The 25,136-nt window shown below is 40.2% G+C and overlaps 1 protein-coding gene and 1 long non-coding RNA gene across 6 annotated transcripts in view; one reads left to right on the top strand and one right to left on the bottom strand.

Moving 5' to 3' along the window:
- Positions 1–6,137: 6,137 nt before the first annotated feature.
- The window catches only part of ankrd6b (ankyrin repeat domain 6b), a 64,901-nt gene continuing 45,902 nt past the window's right edge, over positions 6,138–25,136 (bottom strand). For 2 of the 5 annotated variants that reach the window (XM_085132789.1, XM_085132787.1), the window contains 8 exons: positions 24,837–24,914; positions 24,303–24,407; positions 23,203–23,310; positions 21,920–22,090; positions 19,483–19,635; positions 16,186–16,299; positions 9,900–10,188; positions 6,138–8,915 (listed from right to left, as the gene is read on the bottom strand). In XM_085132789.1, the coding sequence (XP_084988915.1) occupies positions 8,338–8,915; positions 9,900–10,188; positions 16,186–16,299; positions 19,483–19,635; positions 21,920–22,090; positions 23,203–23,310; positions 24,303–24,407; positions 24,837–24,914 (1,596 nt within the window). In that variant the 3' untranslated portion in view covers positions 6,138–8,337. The remainder of the gene's footprint in view (positions 8,916–9,899; positions 10,189–16,185; positions 16,300–19,482; positions 19,636–21,919; positions 22,091–23,202; positions 23,311–24,302; positions 24,408–24,836; positions 24,915–25,136) is intronic. The other 3 variants (XM_085132791.1, XM_085132788.1, XR_014869339.1) reach the window with 2 other exon arrangements.
- On the top strand, positions 10,186–16,933 carry LOC146502689 (uncharacterized). Its single transcript, XR_014869340.1, has 2 exons — positions 10,186–12,224; positions 15,647–16,933. It is a non-coding gene; the product is annotated as an uncharacterized LOC146502689 (long non-coding RNA).

The following is a 25,136-nucleotide window of genomic DNA, read 5'->3' as shown; positions in this document are numbered from 1 at the left end:
GCCTAAACTTCCAAGCAAGCACCGAGTGCGCTACCACGGGGATGTGAAATTCACAGAGAAACTCCAAGATTCTTCCACTGACATGCAGCACACCTGCACCAGGGCAAACCTCTGCCTGTCCTACTCCTGTTAAGCAGGGGAAAATAGAGCAACAGGACCGCTGAGTGTTTGATTTTATTTATTTTCTGCTGTGTTTTACATGCATTTATTTGAAAGACTGAGTGTAACACAAAAAACAATTTTTATTTTATGTGCTGGAATGTGCAGAAAATAGGTTTAAACAAATTTTTTCCAGTCAGAAAATGTTGCCTATAATTTAATTTTTGATTGATGCATAAAGTTAAAAGATTAAAACTAATAAAACTAGTTTTAAAAAGAGACTTTTTCATTTGATTACATTTTATATGCTGGATTATGCAGAAAAAGTACAATTGGGCTGAAAGATCTATTGCTTTATTACCTATTCAGGTTGTAAATCATGTTTTTTTAAGTAACTAAGTAACTAATTACTTTTGAAAATAAGTAACAGGATTACTTTGGGGGGGAATAATCAGTAATTAGTTACTGATTACTTTTTTCAAGTAACTTGACCAACACTGATTGTGATTGCTTTGGCTGCAATCAGATTGCCATGGTCACCTGCAGTTTGCATGCAGGATGCCAACTACTCACCAAGCAGTGGAAAAAGTTTGGTTTGGTTGGTTTGGTTTAGTTTGGCTTTCAGAGTCGGGATGCTGCTCAACCATGAGGGACAGGCAATCCTTCAATATCCAGTAGCTTCTCGTGTGGACACTGGATTCAAACTGCTGAACCAGTGCAATAGTTTGGCTTTATCCCCAGAAAGAAGCAAGAGGAAGCTTTTTAGTTGGAAACGGTGACAATAAAAATGTGCACAGCTGAGTTTTCAGGGTTTATCATGGCTCAAAATGGGTCTTTGGGAGTTGACTACCCACAACTGCAAAATAAGTCTGTGTAATTTAAAAACAAATGCATCTTTTTTTTCTTTTGCTTGCAAGCAAGCAATTTATTTATATAGCACTTTCAGAACAACACAGCTGAACACAAACTTTTGTACACTTGGCATGCCAAAAATGATACATGAATAAGTTAAAAAAAAGATTTACCCAAAATAAATAAACAAATAATAATAAAATGAGCACAAATAGCGCAAAATAAAAAAAGTATAAAATGATAATTAGAATTAAAAACAATAAACTCAATAAAATCAGTGTCATACAGCATCATATGCCTCATATGATCTCATAAAGAACAGTGTCATTTATAGTTACTACCTCTACACTCTGTGTTTATGTCGTCATTTATATGGAGGTTCATACAAAACCTAAACTGTTTAAGGTTTTCTAGCATCACTGCTGATGCTTTCAATCATTGTTTCCATACAAATTTTGCTTAAATGTATTTACATTTTCGGAAAAATCCACAAATGAAAATGCATGTGCGCGTCACACTCCTGGTGTTAACGCACAAAATGAGCAGTTCCAGTACTTGCAGATGTTGACTTGTAATACACAACACCCCTAAGGGGTTAAATAAAGAAGCATAAGCAGATATTTACTTGATAAACTGTCTCAGCCATGAACAGAGCTCAACAAATGTTGTGTTTGTGAACACTAGAACCATCGTGCACTCTATATATGAAGACGTGGATTCTCCTTTTCACATGTTAGCATGTTGTTTGGCCCACAGCTGTGGCTTACATTACCACAGCTGTGATAAAATGATGAGGAGTACTTCTATGTCTATAAGGGGAAAGCTTTCCTTGTTTACATATAATAACATACTGCAGGTAATGGAAGTCAAAGAAAGTGGATCATATTTTATACAAAGTGCTTAATTAAATGAATGAAGCAAAAAAAATTTCAGTTGTGGTTTCCGAGTTGTGAAATGTCTGCAGCTCCGGGAGTGGACTGTATTTGATTTGTCACATTGAAAGAGGGCCAGAAAATTACATAATCAGTGAAGTCTCTTTCCTGATATGGGCAATGTCTTTAGTAAAACTCAGCTGTAAGCATGTCTCCAGGCTCTGAATTGAAGGATTTTAGCACACAATGTTATGTGTTTTCAAACTCACAAAATCATATTTTACAATCTTGTAGCAATAACCATGTGAAACTGAAGTTTAAATACTTTTCTTCCCCACATCCTGTGTGCAAGAGTCAATTATAGCATCATTTGGAGAGTTATATTTCATTTAGCATGTTATCCTTTTTGAACGCATATCTGAAGGGGACCTAAAATAAAGCACAGTTCATTCAGAGGGTCTCTTATTGATTGAAATCAACTTTTCCTACTTTTAGGAGATAACTGAAAGTACACATGAAAGGTGGTCAGTAGGTTGTCAGCATTATTTTATTAGCAAATTTGACCATTAGTCAGTGTTTATTTTATCTTGTTACTGACGCTTGTCTTTGTTAATTACATCAATGTGAATTTTGTGGTTTGTTTTGTTGGACAAAGTATCGAGTCAGGTGTTGTACTTAGTTTTTCATAGGACAGCACAGAGTTCTGTGAAAGGTTTCTTTCTCACATGAGCTAGAGCGAAAGGAAAACCTTCAGGCTCATATATGTTTTAAAAATTGAATAAATAATATTATACAATAGCCAGGATGAACTGTAGCACGTAAACGGTTGATGATAGACTTTAAATATATGACTTTTATTTGATGTTTATTATGCTTACCATCTAGATCAGAAACACTTTATCATTTGAATGACAAACTAAGCAAAAGATAAGAAAGAAGTACTGTGTCAGACTAAAAGAGTAACTTGCTGTCATGTGATCTTCAAGCTTACTGTATACCCATGAGGGTGGTATTTATGTTTTAATTACATAAAAACCCCCAGAAATAAATAAATACCCACCAAACATATCACACAGAACTTTTTATTGCCCTTAATGATATAACCAGTAAATGACACTATAGACTCTGCTGAACTTACTTACTGGATATTATATGTTTTGGTCATGAGTCATGCTCTGAGTGCATGCGCCGTGATGGCTCCACTCCTTCGGTCATTAAGAGTGCAAGACTGGGAATGCTGGGGCTGGGCACCCCATGGCTGGAATAAGAGAGCTGCCCACTGAAGTGGGAAATGGCAGATATAGGCTGGGATCGTGGTGAGGAAAGTCCAGGACTGCCAGTGTGTGTACGGATACCTGTAAGTATATTAATTACTGCAGTGTGTGTTATTGATGGTAAGAGTTCTGGTGATGTTGATTATATAATGTAGTTAGCACCATAGGGCTGCGTGCACCAGAATAGTTGCAGCTGTCAAACTTACGGTAAGTTGGTGGCAGAGTAGTGGGGAAGGCTAAAGTAACTGCGTGTGTGTGTGTGTGTGTGTGTGTAGATTATATAAATAAACATATAAATTATACAAACTGTATAATTTATTAATTAATTAATGCATTATTATTATATCCACAGAGTAGTCCACCCTTATTACACATCCCTGGCTAAACGGTTACTCTGTAGGCTATCTAATAAAATCGGATGTTGTCCCAGGATTTCCTGGAGCCACTCTCCTAGCTTGGGAGTCACTGCACCTAGTGCTCCGATTACCACTGGGACCACTGTTACCTTCACCCTCCACATCTTCTTGAGCTCTTCTCTGAGCCCTTGGTACTTCCACATCAGTTAAATGTAGCATGCTTGGAGCATATGATCGCTGCATCAGGGTCCATGATCACAGGAGATACTAAGTAGGCACCAATCAGGCACTGGATTGTAAGCACCTGGGGTACCTGAAGCTAAAAACAAGAGTCAATAGCAGAATAAGCTGTTTGGCACTGGCAAAGAAGATCTGGCAATTTTTTATGGGCATAATCCACATACTCACCTCTGCTGCTCAACGCATGAATACATTTTCCTTACAAACACGGCCCCATTTAAGGGAAAATAAACAGACTTTCTGTTAGAGTCAAATTATTAAATGTTGCCATTCTTGTACTTAAATTAGTAAGTCTTAGTTCGAACTGTATGATCAAAGACATTTCTTTGTTTCTGACCCCCTCCCCAGCCTGCTGAAAGGTGGGGGAGGCTGTAGTGTTTTATTATAGGCACATCCCAAGTGAAGGCTCTGTTTCCTCCAAGTGAGGAATGAGCTTCGCAAGATCAAGGTGCGGAAGGCTGCAGGTCCAGATGGCGTCAGCTCCAGGCTCCTGAGATGCTGCGCAGATGAACTATGTGGCATCCTAGGTTATCTGTTCAACCTGAGCCTGTCACTGGGGAAAGTACCACAGCTGTGGAAGACCTCCTGTGTGGTACCAGTACCAAAGACCTCCCATCCCAAGGACCTCAGCAGCTACAGGCCGGTAGCCCTGATGAAGACCCTCGAGAGGTTGGTTCTAAAAAATCTGCGCCCCCTGGTGAGGTCTTCATTGGATCTGCTACAGTTTGCTTACCAGCCTGGCATTGGGGTGGAGGACGCCATCATCTACCTCCTGCACTGAGCTCTGACTCACCTGGAGAAGCCTGGAAGCACTGTGAGGATCATGTTCTTTGATTTCTTCAGTGCTTTTAACGCCATCCAGCCACGACTTCTAAGAGACAAGCTGGAGCTATCAGGAGTGGACCACCACATGTCCCAGTGGATACTGGACTACCTCACAGAACCTCCACAGTATGTGAGGTCACAGGGCTGTGTCTCTGATACACTGGTCTGCAGTACGGGGGCCCCACAGGGAACTGTGCTGGCACCGTTCCTCTTCACCCTCTACACTGCAGACTTCTCCATCAACTCCCCACGCTGCCACCTACAGAAGTTCTCTGACGACTCTGCCATAGTCGGCCTCATCACAGGTGAGGACGACTCAGAGTACAGACAGTGGACTCTGGACTTTGATGACTGGTGTCAGCAGAACCACCTGCTGATCAACGCCGGGAAAACCAAGGAGTTGGTGGTGGACTTCCGGAGACGCAGACCCACCACACTGACACCGGTGAACATCCAGGGAGTGGACATTGAGATAGTGGATTCTTATAGGTACCTGGGTGTTCACCTGAATAATAAACTGGACTGGAACCACAACACTGATGCTCTTTACAGGAAGGGTCAGAGCAGACTCTACCTGCTGAGGCGGCTGAGGTCATTTTTTACAGTGTTGTATGTTGGAGCAGCAGTTTATCGGCAGCTGAGAGGAAGAGGTTGGATAAACTCATCAGGAAAGCCCAGCTCTGTTCTGGGATGCACCCTGGACCCAGTGCAGGTGGTGGGAGACAGACTCTGGCCAAAATAACATCTCTGATGGACAGAGTCTCCCACCCCATGCATGTAGATGTTGCTGAACTGCAGAGCTCCTTCAGTGACAGACTGCTGCATCCTAGATGCATGAAGGAGCGTTTCCGCAGGTCCTTCCTCCCTGCAGCTGTCAGACTGTACAATTAGAACTGCTCCCAACAAACATAGATGTTTACATCTGCGCTGTAACTGCAATAAGTTAATTAACCGATTCGCACTACAACCTGCTATGCCTGCTATATCTGTAGTTATTTTTATTTAATTTAATAACTGTACAGTACTCTGTTTATAGTAACCATTGTCCTTAATGTAAATATGTAAGAAAAAATTTTATGTTTCTGTTCTGTGTCCTGTTTGTTTGTACATGTGTCTTTCTGGCTGCTGTTACAACCAAATTTCGCCTTGTGGGACAATTAAAGGATTATTCTATTCTATTCTATTCTTTTCAGGACAATTTTCAGTTTCATATCTTTTCAGTCACTAGAGAACAAGATTGGCTCAGTGAGATAAGCAGCTGCCTTGAGACTAGTTGGTGCTGGTTCGAATCCTACCTGAGGTGCTTGCTGCACGTCTTCCATCCTTGAGCAGAGTTCAGCTTCTACACAGTGTTTTCAGCTGAGTTCTCCTTCTGCTGTTTTCAGATTCCACTACACGGCATTCACACTGCATTTTCGCAGGAAATGCAACTTTGTCTAGTTTATTTTACTTTTAAGTTATTACAAATGGAACAACAGAACCGGGGATAGGAAAGAGAAAGACAAGAGAAACTGTGAAAAAGAGAAGGAAAGAAAAACAGAGGGGAAGAGGAACAGAGAGAGGAGACACTAAAAATCCACTAGATCATCTGCTGGGAAAACCCTCTGAAAACATATGTGTCCACAGTCTTGAATTCACAGGAATCAGCCTGAATGTCCCTGTACACTGCCCGACACGGTAAGAAAACTGTTTGATTCCACAGCTAGTTAAAGCCTCCACTATCCACAGTGCAGAAGCCTGACTGCTCCCCCTGTGTGCAATTACAGTGTATTAAAAGAACAGTACATAAAAATGAAATCCCCACAATAATTCATATCAGACTTATTACTAAAAATACATTCTGTGAAATGTGAGTAAAGTAAGAGAAATTTACAGACCTTTATCTTACTCAATACTGTTGACCATAATGTTTTATTACAGTGATTAGAGCATGCTGTAGGTATTAAAGGTACTGCTCTCGTTAGTTATGGAGTTCTACAGGGTTCCGTTAGGCAGTATTATTAGAAAGCAAAGTATACATTTTCACTTTTATGCAGATGACACCCAACTTTATATACCGATGAAGCCAGATAACACACACTTATTAGTTAAACTGCAGGAATGTCTTAAAGACAAAGCGACCCGGATGACCTCGAATTTTCTGCTTCTAAATTCAGAGAAAACTGAGGTTATAAAAAAATCGTCAAAATATGGTCTCTAACCAGATGGCTACTCTGGATGACACTACCTTGGCCTCCAGTAACACTTTAAGGAATACTTTTTGAACAGGATATGTCCTTCAAAGCGTACATTAATGTAGAAGGACTGGACCCAGACACACAGCGTACGAAACGTTTCTTTTTATTTCTCGACACAGCAGTGTACTGTAAGGTTTGGCACACACGATTCTCACTGCAGGTGTCTCCTGGCGTTGCGCACACCTTCTAAAGCCTTTCCTCCTCTCGTGAGTGTCATGACTCACTCGATAAATCTTTTAATAACACATAGTCGGGAGGTCTGCACGGCTTCAGGGCGTACCACGTGACAATCAATTTCTATCACTTGGTGGAAAGCTGAGCCTAGGATGTTATCACGAGACTGCTCCAGTGGAAAATCTCCCATAAAGTGAACCTCCCAAGCTGGCGGGACCTTCTAGTGAGGCTATTAATGGTTGTAATCGCATCCCTGCATACTGCCACAACAGTTTATTAGACTGGCCAATTCATACCCAGAATTAGGGGGTGCGACAGGCACGAGCAAACCGCACCCTTAATCCTATGTGTTTTGTCCTTGTATTTTAATATCAGTGGCACAATAGGATACTTGTGAATATCACCATGAACACATCTCACTTCCATCCATTCTGCCTCCAACAATGCCCCACGGCGCAGCAACTGCAACCAGCGGCTCCAGGTCCCGCATCTGCCGGTCCAGCTATTCCCACATCTGCTCCATCTGCTTCTGTTGTGCGCCCGCCTGATCACGGCTCACGGTCGCCATCTCTGCTAGCATCTGAGCCAGGATTTGGAGTGGCTGCGCCTGTGGCGCGTCCTGAGGCTCGGACATACTCCGACTGGGTTTCGGCACCACTGTACAATGACCGGACCCACACAAACAGTGTACGGAAAGTTTCTTTTTACTTCTCGACACACAGCAGTGTACTTTTAAGGTTTGGCACACACACTTCTCACTACAGCTCTCTCCCGGCGTTGCGCACACTTCTAAAGCCTTTCCTCCTCTCCACTCCAGCATCACTGACAACAGTAGAGAGCTCATCAGTGCCACACGACTACCTGTCCACTCACCTGCCTGGCACTGCCCCTTGAACTCACTGCGCCACCCCTCCCCTGCAGCTGAGCCAGGGACCACACCTCCACCACAATTAAACATACATGTAGGATTGTTTTCTTCTATTTACACAATATCCAAAATTAGAAACATCCTGTCTCAGAACGAAGCTGAAAAACTAGTTCATGCATGTATTACATTTAGGCTGGACTACTGCAATTCATTATTATCAGGGTGTCCGAAAAAACTTCAGACAGGAACTAGAAGGAGAGAGCATATTTCTTCTGTACTGGCCATTCATTGGCTTCATTGGCAAATCCAGAATCAAATTTAAAACCCTTTGCCTCACAAAGTCTTCTACAATCAGGCTGCATCTTATCTTAAAAACTTCATACTACCACACCATCCCAATGGAGCACTTTGCTCTAAGACTGTGGTTCTGAGGTTCTGCAGTTTTGTATAGTGGTCCTCAAGAGGAATCACATTTATATGATGTTTGGTCAATGCTGGACAGATCTCAGCAGTGTTTTTCTCCAGCAAATGGATTGTATCTTAACAGTCCTCGTCCCGATGCATTCTCAGCATACGTAGCTCATCCTCCAGGTAGGCAATCCTATTAATCAGAGCATCTTTCTCTGTCTGAGCCTTCTGATCTGCCTGCCATTGAGCCTCCTGCACCTTCCTCTCATACCAGCGCTCCATCTGAGTCGTGACCGTCTCAAAGAAATACTGGGTCACCTCAATGGCATGCATGTTGTCCCTCTCCTGAGTAAACGTAGGCTGGCCTCCAAAGACCTCTAGAGGCCTGACCTTTATGTCCCCTCTCAATTTAGTCCTACCCTGAAAATATTTCTTCTGGTGCTTCCCTGTAGCACAGTGTCCTTCCTTCTCTCTGATCCCTATGTCATTTCTGCTGCTGCAGCGCCGCTCTGTGGCTGGAGAGAAGCTGCTGGATCTTTGGCTCCTGGCCCCACTCCTCATTATGTCCACATCATTCAGCTCCTGGTTCTTCCTCTTGGTGTCAGCAGAGGTCACAGAGCGCTCCTTTGGCCGAACTACCTGAACAGATGATGGGGGGTTCTTGGCTGCTGCGGGAGAGTCATCCTCTGTATTCTGATCCTTATCACCATCTGTACAATTCACAAGAGGTTCAGCCAACATTAAACTTCACGGTACCCTGCTGTGCTTCTAAATTCAGATAAAACTGTATTTGGCCCTAAAAATTACATGTATGTGTGTGTTTTTTTTAATCCTGTTGGCGTTCCCCGAGCCTGGTTCTTCCGAAGATTTTCATCCTGCTTACTCATGAGCGAGTGTCTGATTGGGGGTTTTCTCTGTATTATTCTAGGGTCTGTACCTTACAATGCAAAGGTACAGACCCCCGAGGCCTGTCTGTTGCTGTATAAATAAGATTAGAATAGAACCCACTAGGCAGCCTGATAATTAGCATGCAATGCAAATCTGCAGTCACAAATAGTATGTAGCATTTTCTCTGTGTTATTTTCATGGCGTGAATAGACCTATAAATGCTGTATAGAATTCCTGTTTTTTCAGATTCCAGAACTGATGCCAAATTTGGGTGGGAATGGGTAGGAATTATATAATTGTTCATTTTTTATTATTTGTTTATGTATACTGAAGATACTTGCTGTTTTCTTTTGCATATCACTGGCCACAGCATTTAGACATTATCAAGAGACTTTGATGACCAGCTGTTCTGAATTTTTCAGAAACTGCTGGGTTACTGGGATTTTCCCACACAACCATACACAGAAAAATGTGGAAAACTATTTTGTGAGCAGTTCTCTAGGCACAAATGCCTGGTTGAGAATGGGCAAACTGAGTTCCTGAAACAGTAACTCATTACAAGCAAGGTATTCAGAAGAGCATTACTGAACAGTGTACACATAACATGTGGAACCTTGAAGCAGCTGAACTACAGCAGAAGACCACACCAGTTATCACTCCTATTAGCTCAGAACAGGAAAATGAGGTTTCATTGGATTCATTTTATTAATTTACAGGGTCACTGTTTTAAATTTGATTTGAAGCTTCTTCTTCTTTCTTTTTTTTTTTAACAAAACAAAGCATCTTTGTTTATGCTGATTTGTTACCTGGAGAGCTCTCCACATGAACAACAAAGTAGTGACTGGCTGTGCCACCCTCTGCCACACTGGACTCTTCCCGGCTGAACTCCAGGAGTGGAGGGTCACTGTGGTGCTCAAGGCACTGGGAGCTGCCCCCTTGTCCAATGGGCACCACAGCGAAGGGTGCTACATTAGCTTCGGCCACAGTAGAGGAGTGCTGTAACTTGGTGCTGCTGGGCTCTCCTGTGACACGGCCCTCCATGTTCTGCAGTTTGGACAGGCACCAGCTCTTCAGCTCACTGGCCAGAGCTGCCTGCTTAGGGGACACAATGAACCACACACAAGAGTTCTATTAATGACAGAAGAGCTCATTAGATCAGCTCCCATTCATTTAGTGCATACACTGTCCTAAAAGTAGATTAAAAGAAAACAATGATGTAATCTTTAATGGAGTTCATCTATTCATCATTATATCCTGACATCCACCTGATGCAGCACATTAGTCCCGTATAAGATCACCTGCTGAGATTGAAAAGTTGTGTACAGTTCAGTTTAATTAATTGTGCACAGATCAACTGATCAGGTCCCCCTGCTTGCAGATATACGGGCACTTCAGCATACTGTGGACCAGCAGTACAGAAAAAGAATGATAATGCTAGCTGCAGGAGTCAATAGACGTACTGAAGCATATATTACTAAAAGAAGTAGAGACCAGACAGAATTGCACCCTATTAATATTACAGTGCCTCTTTGTACAGCATCAAGCTATAAGAGAAGCCCTGGAATCTCTTTGGATAGACCTTCTCCAGATTCAGCTCGCGTGAACATGATGCAGTTGAGGAAATTTTATACGTAACATATCGAGAACATCTAACTAGTTTAATGTTCTGGAGTTCCACAGCCAGCTGAGTGCGAATGAGGCAGTGAAATGACTCTGGGTGGAATGTGCTATTGTAATTACACGGCAAGATATTCCTCTGCCTTCAACAGCATCCACATCCAGTTTATAGGTTCATAGAATGTGATCTATAATTGTGAGCATTTGCAATACTGTTATTTCAATTCAATTCAATTCAATTCAATGTTTGGGCCCACTGTGTAATTATTAGTATGAAAATCATGACGACTTAAGAAATGCTTAGAAAAATTACCGTAACATGTATTCTACTTCACATACTTATGACTTAAAGGAATGGACCACAGCACCAATAGCTTCACATTCACAATTAAAACAACTATTCTATTTTGTTGGCTAGATGTAATAAAACTATAACAATTGCCATGAGGGCATGGGTTACCCTGTGAAACATACCAATAGAGCACTTCACTCCCACTCCCTGGTTTACTTGGGGTATCTAGGATATTTAAAAGAATGGGAGGCAGAGCCCCTCTTTTGTGGAAGCCTAACAATAGGTTTAAAGTTTCCTTTTTGAGGAAAGCATAAAGTTGGGGCTGGATCAGGTGACCTTGAATCCTCCCTTAGTTATGCTGCAATAGGTCTAGGCTGCTACAGTTTCCCATGATGCACTGGGTGCTTCTTCACTTACCTGTGTGTTTACACGTAATAATTAGGTATTATTCTCTGGCTTTCTTGCACAGCATGTCTTTTGTCCTCTTCTCACCCTCAATTAGTCACAGCAGATGAATGCCCCTCCCTCAGCCTGGTTTTGCTGAAGGGCACTGTCACCGAGCATTTGTCCATCTGATTGTTGCAGTTTTCTCTGTATTATTGTACGGTCCTTAACTACAATAAAATCCCCTCTATACAGTGGTGTAGAATAGGGTTAGGGTTAGATGGCCATATATTCTCCTTCAGAGCTTTTGGTATACAGCAGAATTCCTGGTTCCATTCACCTCAGCAAGACTTCCCAGTCCTGAGGCAGCAAAACAGCCCCAGACCACCACACTAACACCAATATGTTTACTGCTGGTACTCCTTTTCTGAAATACTGTGTTACTTTTACGTCAGCTGTAATGGGACACACACCTTCCAAAAGGTTCAGCTTTTATCTCGTCCGTCCACAGAGTATTTTCCCAAAAGTCTTGGGGATCATCAAGATGTTTTCTGGCAAAACTGAAATGAACCTTTATTTTCTTTTTGCTCAGCAGTGGTTTTCGTCTTGGAACTCTTAGCCTGCCATACAGGCCATTTTTGCTCAGTCTCTTTCTTATGGTGGAGTCATGAACACTGACCTTAACTGAGGCAAGTGAGGCCTGCAATCTTTAGATGTTATTCTGGAGTCTTTTGAGACCTGTTGGATGAGTTGTTGCTGCTATAACCTTTCCGGACTGAAAGATCTCAATTACTTTGTTTGCCATTTTTTCCTGAATTTCCTTGGATCGCAGGATGATGTCTGGCTTTTGAATTCAATTCAATTCAATTCAATTTTATTTATATAGCGCCAAATCACAACAAAAGTCGCCTCAAGGCGCTTCATAGGTACAGAGAAAAACCCAACAATCATATGACCCCCTATGAGCAAGCACTTTGGCGACAGAGCAAGCACTTTGGCGACAGTGGGAAGGAAAAACTCCCTTTTAACAGGAAGAAACCTCCGGCAGAACCAGGCTCAGGGAGGGGCGGCCATCTGCTGCGACTGGTTGGGGTGAGAGAAGGAAGACAGGATAAAAGACATGCTGTGGAAGAGAGACAGAGGTTAATAACAGATATGATTCAATACAGAGAGGTCTGTTAATACATAGTGAGCGAGAAAGGTGACTGGAAAGGAAAAACTCAATGCATCATGGGAATCCCCCGGCAGCCTACATCTATTGCAGCACAACTAAGGGAGGATTCAGGGTCACCTGGTCCAGCCCTAACTATATGCTTTAGCAAAAAGGAAAGTTTTAAGCCTAATCTTAAAAGTAGAGATAGTGTCTGTCTCCTGAATCCAAACTGGAAGCTGGTTCCACAGAAGAGGGGCCTGAAAACTGAAGGCTCTCCCTCCCATTCTACTTTTAAATACTCTAGGAACAACAAGTAGGCCTGCAGAGCGGGAGCGAAGTGCTCTAATAGGGTGATATGGTACTACAAGGTCATTAAGATAAGATGGGGCCTGATTATTTAAGACCTTGTATGTGAGGAGCAGGATTTTGAATTCAATTCTGGATTTAACAGGAAGCCAATGAAGGGAAGCCAAAACAGGAGAAATATGCTCTCTCTTTCTAGTCCCTGTCAGTACTCTTGCTGCAGCATTTTGGATTAGCTGAAGGCTTTTCAGTGAGTTTTTTGGACATCCTGATAATAATGAATTGCAGTAGTCCAGCCTGGAAGTAATAAATGCATGAACTAGTTTTTCAGCGTCACTCTGAGACAGGATATTTCTAATTTTAGAGATGTTGCGCAAATGGAAGAACGCAGTCTTACATATTTGTTTAATATGTGCGTTGAAGGACATATCCTGGTCAAAAATGACTCCAAGGTTCCTCACAGTGTTACTGGAGGCCAAGGTAATGCCATCCAGAGTAAGAATCTGGTTAGATACCATATTTCTAAGCTTTTCAGCGCCGAGTACAATGACCTCAGTTTTATCTGAGTTAAGAAGCAGAAAGTTAGTGGCCATCCAGGTCTTTATGTCTTTAAGACATTCCTGCAGTTTAACTAATTGGTGTGTGTTATCTGGCTTCATGGACAGATAGAGCTGGGTGTCATCTGCATAGCAGTGAAAATGTATGCTATGTCTTCTAATGATGCTGCCTAGGGGAAGCATGTATAATGTAAACAGAATTGGTCCTAGCACCGAACCCTGTGGAACTCCATAATTAACCTCAGTGTGTGAAGAGGACTCTCCATTTACATGCACAAATTGGAGTCTATTAGATAGATATGATACAAATCACTGCAGTGCAATACCTGTAATACCTACAGCATGTTCTAATCGCTCTAATAGGATATTATGGTCAACAGTATCGAATGCTGCACTAAGGTCAAGAAGGACAAGCACAGAGATGAATCCACTGTCAGAGGCCATAAGAAGATCATTTGTAACCTTCACTAAAGCTGTTTCTGTGCTGTGATGAGCTCTGAAAGCTGACTGAAACTCTTCAAATAAACCATTCCTCTGCAGATGATCTGTTAGCTGTTTGACAACTACTCTTTCAAGGATTTTTGATATGAAAGGAAGGTTGGAGATTGGCCTATAATTAGCTAAGACTGCTGGGTCTAGAGATGGCTTTTTGAGTAAAGGTTTAACTGCAGCCACCTTGAAGGCCTGTGGTACATAGCCGATTATTAGAGATAGGTTGATCATATATAAGATCGAAGAATTAATCAATGGCAGGACTTCTTTGAGCAGTTTTGTAGGAATGGGGTCTAAAAGACACGTTGATGGTTTGGAGGAAGTAATTATTGAAGTTAACTCAGAAAGATCGATTGGAGAAAAAGAGTCTAACTTAACATCAATGGTACTAAGAGTAGCTGTAGATAATATTACATCTGTGGGATGATTATTGGTAATTTTTTCTCTAATGATAAAAATTTTATTTGTGAAGAAGTTCATGAAGTCATCACTAGTTAACGTTAAAGGGATGGTTGGCTCAACAGAGCTCTGACTTTTTGTCAGCCTGGCTACAGTGCTGAAGAGAAACCTGGGGTTGTTCTTATTTTCTTCAATCAGTGATGAGTAGTAAGCTGTTCTGGCTTTGCGGAGGGCTTTCTTATAAAGCAACAAACTATTTCTCCAGGCTAAATGATGATCCTCTAAATTTGTGACACGCCATTTCCTCTCCAGATTACGAGTCATCTGCTTTAGGGTACGTGTTTGAGAATTATACCACGGGGTCAGGTACTTCTGATTAGAGACCTTAGTTTTCACTGGAGCTACAGTATCCAGAGTCGTACGTAGTGAGGAGGTGAAATTATTAACAAGATAATCGACCTCTGTTGGGGTAGCGTTCAGATAGCTGCTCTGCTCTATGTTGGTACAGGGCATTGACGATGATAACAGTGGCTGGATTATATTCTTAAACTTAGTTACAGCGCTTTCAGAAAGACATCTACTTTGATAAAGTCCACTCTCCACTGCTGCGTAATCAATTATTGTAAATGTAAATGTTATCAAGAAATGATCAGACAGGAGAGGGTTTTCAGGAAACACTGTTAAATGTTCAGTTTCTATGCCATATGTTAAAACAAGATCTAGAGTGTGATTAAAGTGGTGGGTGGGTTCTTTTACATTTTGAGAGAAACCAATTGAGTCTAACAACAGATTAAATGCCATGTTGAGGCTGTCATTTTTAGCATCAACATGGATGTTAAAATCACCCACAATAATTATTTTATCTGAGCTCAGAACTAAATTAGATATAAAGTCTGAGAAATCAGACAGAAACTCTGTGTAAGGCCCAGGTGGACGATAGATGATAACAAGTAAGACTGGTTTCTGAGTTTCACAGCTGGGGTGGATAATGTTAAGCATCAGGCTTTCAAATGAATTAAAAGTCTGTCTTGGTCTTTCATTAATTAATAGACTGGTGTGAAAAATTGCTGCCACACCGCCCCCTCGACCTGTGCTTTGAGATTTCTGGTAGTTAGAATGACTCGGGGGTGTTGATTCATTTAAACTAACATAATCATCCTGCTGCAACCAGGTTTCTGTAAGGCAGAGTAAATCAATTTGTTGATCAATTATTAAGTCATGTACTAACAGAGACTTGGAGGAGAGAGACCTAATATTTAATAATCCACATTTCACTGTTTTACTCTTTGGTTCAGGTGTGGATACTGTATTGTTCTTTCTTTGTGATTGTTTAAGTTGTTTGTTGCTGGTTTTTAGTTTGTTTTTTTGAGGATCTTTTGGTCTACTTCCCTTTGTCAGGCAGGTCCTATTTAAGTGATTCCGAACAGGCGTGGCAGTAATTAGGCCTGGGTGTGACTAGAGAAATTGAACTCAGCATTCCAAAGATGTGATACACCACAGTTAATTTATTTTCTTAATTATAAACACCTTCATTTAGAAACTGCATTTTGTGTGTCTTGTGTTATCTTTGCTTAATATTTACATTTTTTGTTAATCTAAAACATTTAAGTATGACAAACATACAAAGAAATAGGAAATTAGGATGGGGGCAAACACTTTATCACAGCACTCAATGATGATGCCCAATTTCGATAGCTTGTTGTGTCCTAATGTTATGCAGACCCCAGTTAACATTTTCTATCACCTTTGTTTGATCTGGAGATTACAGTAAAAGGTCAAATGTTAAATTTCCTTTTTCTTCATGAACAAACTTCACACACAACAAACATCATTCTGTCATGGTTTCATACACAGAGCAGTCAGAGTTCCACAGTCAGGTATCCTGACAGTGTTACCTGTCTCTTTTCTGCTTCACGTCGTTCCTGCAGGGCCCGTTGCTCGATCCTCTTCAGACAGCTGCTTCTCTCTGCTGACGCTCTCTCCACTGTCATCTTGTCAAGAGCCCAGATCTAATCACAGACAGCAACGTGAAAACAGGGCTGACACCGTTAAAAATATAAAGGATTTATCTACTGTGCTTCCTATCATTTTACTGCATGTCTGCATTCAAACCCTGCTGTCACACAGGCTAAAGGCAGAGCTTTATTCACCTTCATTCTACAAATTCATTCAAGTTTAGGCTTCACTAAAAACCCAAGAATAGACAGACATTCTTGTTCTGTTTATTCTGTTCTGTCACAGTTTTACAAAGGTTTATTAGGGCCACATTAAGAAAAAAAGTTGAGAATAAAGTTGTAATTTTATTTCAAGAAAACAGTCATAATACTATTTTGAGAAAAAGCCAAAATGTGCACATTACAGTTATTGTTTTAAGACAAACTGTCAATGCTGCCATACCCTCTACAAAATGACTCGTGTAGAAACAAACTTGGTGAAACTAATTGATCGGCTATTTTGTGATCGAACATACATTCTCTTTATTGCACGATGGTGTAATCTGTTCATTACCATCTGTCCATATTTTGTTTTGTACCAATCCACTCTTCCCTGTTTGTGTGTTTTTCAGTCTGACCACATGCATCCTCTTACCACACCATGTTTATGTGCCAAAAGAGAAATCATTTCCTTCCTTGTAACTAAAGCCCATTCTGATTTTTTTATTGTCATGTACTAATATTATTTTATTATTATATGAATATAGCACAAGGTTCAGTTACCTTTGTACAAAAATAGTTGGTAGAATTGTCCTTCAAGGAGCTACTTTTTACTTTCTTACTTGGAGTACATTCCAGAGCCTGCACTTTTTCACTTTGACTTGAGTAAAAAAGTTGCTTCAGTACTTCAATCTTACTGGAGTAGCTTTCAACCTCTTTACTTCTACTTAGATAAGTAAATTCTCTACTTTTGCTCCTTCTGCAGACAACACACACACATAACACATAAAAATAATTACTCACACTAATAGGAGTAACTAAGGTGCATCCGGAAAGTATTCACAGCGCTTCACTTGTTCAACATTTTGTCAAATTGACATTAATTTTTCACATCAAAATTCTAGACATAATACCTTATAATGACAAACTGTAAAAAAAAAGTTTGCTAGAAATTCTTGTAAGTTTATTAAAAATAAAAAATTTATATATAAATTTATATATAACATGTATATGTAGCCTTGTTATTTTAGTGAAGCATCTTTGGCAGCAATTACAGCCTTAAGTCTTGAGTATGACGCTACAAACTTGGTACACCTATTTTTGGACAGTTTCCTCTTGCAGAACCTCCCAAGCACCATCTGTCAAGGAGTGCAGTGTGGCAAGCAGGAGTAGGACCCAAAATGCAGGACTCAGACTCAGGGGATGAACTCAAAATCACAGCTTTATTTGCTGGCAGGAAAAAACATAAACTAAAACTCACAGGGAAATAACAAACTAAGACTCACGGGGAGACACAGGGAGATCCACACATCAAGAGGGACGACGCGACACTGACTCAGAGAAACACAGGGTTTCAATACACTGGGAAGTAACGAGGGGAATGAGACACAGAAGGAGAGCACAGCTGGGAGAAATCAGAACTGACGAGACAGGGAGCAAAGTAGGATACACTCACATGAGACACAGACCTTCAAAGTAAAACAGGAAGATGCAAACTAGACTAGGGGATACAGAGCAACTAAGAAACACAGACAATACCAACAACAAAGAGACACAGAGGGCAGCTACTAAATACTCAGAGAGCTAAACAGAATACAAGAAAACCAAACAAAGACACTACACTAAAGAATAAGCTGGGACAACAAAGAGAACTAAGAACATAATACAAAAAACTCAGAGGCACAAGAAACTCAAAACACTGGGTCACTGACCCAGGACCGTGACACCATCGGGTTGGATGGGGAGCATCAGTGCACAGCTATTTTCCCATCTTTGCAATTCAATTCAATTTTATTTGTATAGCACCAAATCAGAAGAACAGTTCCCTCAGTGAGCTTTACGTTGTAAGGTAAACCCTGCAATAAAAAAACAAACAGACAGAGAACCCGCAACAATCATATGACCCCCTATGAGCAAGCACTTTGGCGACAGCGGGAAGGAAAAATTCCCTTTTAACAGGAAGAAACCTCCAGCAGAACCAGGCTCATGGAGGGGCGGCCATCTTGACCGTTGGGAAGAGAGAAGGAAGATGTTTCTCTCTCTATGTGGCATTCTGAATCAACTGAAGGCTTTTCCGGGAGTAGGACAGCCTGATAATAATTATAACAATGAATTACAATAGCCTAGCCAAATTACAACAGCAGGACTCCAAGTTGTAGAAACATCTGACAGATGATCGGTAGAAACAGGATTCACCTGAGCTCAAATTTTGAGTAGCAAAGTCCGTGAATGTTTCTATACTTATGTGTGTGGTATATTTTGGATTTGTATACATTTTCAAGGAATTTTTCACTTTTATTTTCACTTTGTCATTATGGGGTATTGTATCTAGAATGAGGTGAAAGTGAAAATGAAGTTAATCCATTATGGAATTAGGCTGTAAGATTTTAATATATGGAACAAGTGATGTGCTGTAAATACTTTTTTTGGATGCACTGTAACTTGCTTCCATTTCAACAATCTGTCAACAAGGGGATTCCCAAAGACTCGTTAGCAGAAAACTTGGCATATCATGACTTGGTGTGCAGTACGTCTTTGAAAATGTAAGAAAACTTGGAAAAGTGGAAACCAAAAGATGAAGCCAAAAGTCAGGCCTAAAAAAAAACCTAGACGGTAGATGAACAGTATCTAAAAAGCCTTAGTCCTAAAGGAATGAATCTGGTCGTTCAGTTGATCTATCTACACCTCATGAGACCTTATCAGAAATGGCCTCAGTCATGCCTAGGGTGTACGCGTACACCCTGGACAGATCGCCAGTCTGACACATAGAGACAGACAAACATTCACACTCACATTTACACCTATGGGCAATTTAGAATCATCCATTAACCTCACTTATGAGAAGAAGAGAGAACCCACACAAACTCCACACAGAAAGACCGCTCATGAAGGAAGGGAAAAAATAGGGCGGCAGAGTTGAGAGGTAGGGAGGCCTCTGAAATGCTGTTAACCTGGTGAATAGCACCAACTGCAGTTAATGTTATGTGAGTGCTTACTTTCTTCTGTGGATCAGTTGCAATGAGCAACTGTATATGCTACCTGGTGTTTGTTCTTGCGGTCGAGCTGGCCCATCTTGGTGTTCAGTTGGTCTTGAATGACGTGGATCTCAGTTTTCATTTCCTCCTTGGTAGCTTCCAGCTGGTTTTCCAGTTTATTTATGAGAGGCTCACAGCGGCAGCCATTCAGAGGAGCCTGTAACACAAACCAGCAATCCATATTTAAATCATTAAGGTATTGTAGTGGAAAAATGACAGAAACAAGGATGTTCATTAGGTTAAAAAATGAAAACATTCTGAGCACTCACATGTGATGTAATTAACTCTTTACCTTTAAAACAGATAAATAGTGAGTGCTTGGTACTGTTGCCTGATATGCCTCAATGGTCACATTAAACATGAAGGGCCATTATGTTTTAGCCCATCATTACATTCTACAGTCTACAGGTAGGTTGAAGGGCAGAGGTGGAGGGTTACCTGTAGAATGTAGCACATTACCACATTCAGGCGTTTTACACAGCGCCCATCAGCTGCGCACACTCAGCATAGACCCAGGGTTATTATAAATAGAAAAATACACCAGAGGAAAGTAGTAGAGTAGTAGACTGAAGCTCCTTGCATGAATCAAAAGCAGAATTCACAATTTTCTTCAGACCTCCACCATAGGCATGCCACAGAAAATGGACAAAATCCAGAAGTTTATGAACAGTGTGATAATAATCTTTGGTTTGTGTAATGTTACAAGAGGAAATTAAGGAAATTCCAGCAGAAAAAAGTGAAATATGAGTTTTGTGGATTTGTGTATTTTGCTGCAGTACGTTTCTTAGCAAAAATCATACAATGGGAAAGCGTTTTCATTTCCTCTTAAATGATGTCACATTTGTAAGGAAAATGCATTTGTGGACTGAGCAACAGAGAGGATTTAATGCCAAGAAGCATTGCTACCACAAACAAATGGACATTTTCTTTAAATCTTCATTATTTGCTCTGGTCACTGTGGTATAAGTGTCTCTTAATTATTTTATTACAAGATTTAATACACACTACTAACCCGTTCATCCATAAGTTATGTCAATCTCAATTAGGATATTTTTCTTAAGTATTTTTATTTATCTGTTGGTATGAAAGGAAGAATAAAAATACTTAAGAAGAAAATCCTGATTGAGGTTGTGATAATTCATGCATGACAGGGTTAAATAACAATAATTACAATGAAACACATCATAGTAACATTTAATGACCAGTGGGTGGCAGGGTATGGGGTGGCACATCAGTGTCCAATGTAGTGGTTTAGTTAGAGGTCTTAAAAAACAAAATAAACCTGTCTGAAGGATAGAAAAAAAACTTTAGGAATTTTATTTTTTTATTTCACCTTTATTCATACAGGTAAAATCATTGAGACACTAGGTCATATTTCCAAGATATATCCATACAAACTTCAACATGTTAATACATACTATAGTTATTAAAAATGGAATGGCAACATCAACAACATGGTACATTCTTAAAAAGAAGGAATTTAATAGCCAGCTCAGCAGCAACAAAAAGCCTGTAAGCCCACAAAAATGGACAATCACTTTTTTTTTCTTGATTAATAGAAACTTGACTAGCCAAGTCAAGAACACACTCAAGGAGATATCAGAGACATGTCCATGAATGTAAATACAGAGGATTTACAACAAGGTGCAAACCACTCGTTACAGCCAAGAACAAACTGGCTGCTGATGAAATGTACAAAACTATACTCTCCGCTCAGATTAAGCCATGTGGTGTAAATGATCACACAGACTTCATAGTGCGAATGAACAACTATCCAAAGCATACTACAAAAGCAAACCAATAGCTTCTCGAAGCAAAAAATTGATATTCTGCAATGGCCAACTCGGTCACAACATCCTAACCTAACAGTACATGCTTTTCAGTTGCTGAGGATACAAATGAAGTAACAGAGACCTACAAACAAGCTTTGTAAAGAATTTCAAGGGGCAAAACACAGCATCTTGTGATGTACCTGGATCCTAGACTTAACCTCCTAGGACCTGCCGTCCACATATGTGGACATCACATTTTGGGTTATTTAGACCAAAATACTCAAATTTGCTCTACATGGGCCTGATATCCACTTACGAGGACATTATACTGCTACTGTTGTATCAAAATTTTAAATGAATATTCTCATTTGTGGCTCTCATTTTTCTTAAAAACAAAAATAAGGTAAAAAAAAAATCTGGTAATTCTTTGTTTTTGCATTTATCAGGCCTCAATATGCCGAAATATCTCTTAGGTCTTAGGAGGTTAAATACTATCGTTAGAACTATTTTAGTAATTACCAGTAACCAAGCTAGATACAAGATACTGGCATTTACTGTCTGAAGAATAATTATTTGCTTTTCTCAGTGTCTACCTAGCCTGGTTGTTATTTAACAGCACCTTACTTGTGCCAAATTGGCACCCTCAGTGATGATAGTCTATTCACTTACCTGCATTATCTTGCCATCTTTTGCTCGGTACAGCGTGTACAGCTGATAGGCTTTGAAGTTGTGTGGAGGGATGGAAACATAAGGGGCGGTTCCACGCAGTTTACCTTTCTTCTTATGAATGGTTCCACAGTGCCTGGTCTCTCTGCAGTGCAGAGGGTCAGACAAAGACGGCTGCAACAGCATTTGTAGGGAATTAATATGTTAAGCTTTTGGTTTTTATATTGTGCAATGTGTACATTGTGCCTTATCTACATTTTTTAGTTAAATCAGTGGCACTTCTTCAGGACAAGCATGTAAAAACTGACATAAACTAAAAAGCTCCTGGCATGTTTGCATCCATCCTTTACATTACTGCCATCTTGTGGTAGTAGTAGATATTTAACTAACTATGTAGGTAGTAATATTTTACAATCCATTGGCTTGGAAGGAGTGTAGAAAGATGAAGACATCCATATAGAGTGCAGACAGGCAGGTATTTTTTGATGTGATCCAATTTATTTTGTTAAACTGGTAAATAATGCAGTAAGATGTTTTTGTGTGCGTGTTTAGGTAACAGGGTGGAATATCATCTGTGTCACCATGTGTAACTGACTTAAGTTGTATCTATATTTTATGTTATATACTCTATCTCTATATTATATATGTTGAATGGATATATTATGATTTATAGTCAGATTAATTGCTCTCGAAGATTAATGGTTCATGCTAACACTATGCATCAAGTCTTATGACCTATTGCTCTGCAGTGACCATAAAACTGCAATAGTTAACCAACACTATGTGGTCGTAAGTTATTAATTCATTAGTAACAAGTAATTGATTTTGGCTACAAAAATATTCTGCTGGCCATAAATAAGTTGCAATCGGAATTACCTCTAACCATAAATGTGTCCGAAAGATGCCAAAATATCCCTTCTCTCTATATCTTTCTGTTACGCCTTGTCTTTGTCATTGTCTGTCTTTGTCTGCTGCTTGTGCAACACCAGGGCTGTACACCCCAGGTTTGCTTGGTTTTTGCTGTGCTGTACTGTTCTTGGTTCTAGAAACTCATTAAACTGTTTCAACATTCTCTGCTCTTCTCCAGAGGACAAGTTTTCAGTGGTTTTAAATGATTTTTAAATGGATCTAAAAAGGTGACTCTTCCTGTGACCAGCTGGCCAAAGTCCAGGACAAACCTGAGATAGTTTCTTCTGAGGTTAGCCCTCATTACTGGTTACTTTTGTTTTGTTTTTTTTAAGGTTTTTATTCCATGGTTTATTCCATATTTATATGCATGGTCTTACCTTTTTTTTCCGCTTCCTGTTCTTTCCTCTCCTGGCGTCAGTTACCTTAGTGTGTTTGCAGGCAGCTTGGTCACTGCTCTGGCTGTCGCCTGCAGCAGATGCACTACTCTGTAGAACGAGAGGAAGGTTTATCTAAGCAGTTTCCAGAAACATTTAAACAATATGAAAGATTTTAAAGTGGACATTATGAGACATATTATGGATTTTTGTCTTTTCCCTTTTCTTTTTTCAATAATTCAAGTCTACAATTCTATCAAAATCGCCGTGTTCCCAATCGTTTCCTTTGCTATATTCAGTGGAATATTCAGTGGCAAGGACATTTCACGACTGGATTTGTGCACAGGTGGCATCCTATTAAGGTACCACACTGGAATTCACTAAAGTCCTGAGAGCAACTCATTCTTTCGTAAATGTTTATAGAAACAGTCAAGCATGCCTTGGTGTCAAATCGTATATACCTGTGGCCATGAAAGCGATAGTAATACCTGAATTCAGTCATTTGGATGGGTGAGTGCATACTTTTGGCCAATTCAATTCATGTCAATTCAGTTTTATTTCTATAGCACCAAGTCACAACAGTCGCCGCAAGGCGCTTTATATTGTAAGGTAAAGACCGTACAATCAGACAACCGTCTTTGAGCAAGCACTTTGGCGACAGTTGGGAAGGAAAAACTCCCTTTTAACAGGAAGAAACCTCCAGCAGAACCAGGCTCAGCGACAGGCAGCCATCTGTCATGACCACCTGGGGGTGAGGAGAGGGAGACAAGACAAAAGACATGACATGCTGTAGAAGTGTGCCAGAGATGAATAATAACTCCTAATTAAAGTGAGAAACTAATTCCTGGCATACAATGATATTGGCACTCTTGCTAACTCTAGCTAAAGGATATGATAAAGGCATTGTCCCCACAAAAATATAAAAATCCTTAGGGCTAGCACTGTGTGTGGCCAACGCCAGAGATATGTGGAAACAACCCTGACTCCCCTCCTCCATAAAAAAACATTCCTGCTCATTCCAGTTTTTGGTCACATTTTCCTATTTTTGTGAGGAAGTCTACGTTCAGTAAGTTTCAGCTACACTGACACTTAAGTATATTTACCTTACAGGGTAGCATCGCATTTCTAGGCACTGACTGGGCGCGACCTTCTGCCTTCAGCTCATCTCTCCTCTTCCTTGCTTTCCTGCCACGCACAAAACTTTGCACCTGAACACAAGAAGACACACAATTCATCAAGTATGATTTGTGAATTATATATTGTATATATTGTATTGATAAGTATTGATGAGTACAGTTTTTACTGGCTTTTCAAAAAAAATTCAATTTTAGCTGTTGGTATGTTAAATATAGTTTAAGTGATCTGATTCTTTTTTCTTATATTTTATTTATTTATTATTTTTTTACATTTATTGTTTTTTTCTTAAATTGATGAACTAAAAATAAGAGATTAAAATGTTGGGCAGTGAAATATGGTAAAATATGAGCTATAGTTACTAAACATGACAAATAAAACCTAGAAAAGCCCATGAGAAAGAAAAATCACACATCCTACTTTTCATATACGTGGAAAACAATCAAACTATTTATTATAGTTATAAATTATGTCTGCCTGTACTGGTCACAGTGAGAGTTTACCTGGGGTGCTTTAGTCAGTAGAAGAGCTACTTCTGGGTTGTTGTGTTCTCTGGCCTGGTCCAAAGCTGTTAGACCTGCCTGCAGACACCCAGAGATACAAGTCAAGACAGACAAAGCATGAGTCCACCTTCAGCTGGTCACAGTTTCCTCTTTCTTCCATGCAGACCGGATGTTTTCCCTGGCTTGTGGTAAAACCTATGATATTTTTACTTTTTGTATGTGTTTTTATGTGAAAGGTGAAAATGAATGAATACATTATTTTCTTGTTGTTGTTTTTATAAACTCAATACGTGTTAGCAA

The sequence above is a fragment of the Neolamprologus multifasciatus genome, chromosome 15 (assembly GCF_963576455.1).
Source record: "Neolamprologus multifasciatus chromosome 15, fNeoMul1.2, whole genome shotgun sequence".
NCBI lineage: Eukaryota > Metazoa > Chordata > Actinopteri > Cichliformes > Cichlidae > Neolamprologus > Neolamprologus multifasciatus.
The sequence above is the reverse complement of the archived record's forward strand: the minus strand, read 5'-3'. Positions and strand labels throughout refer to the sequence as shown.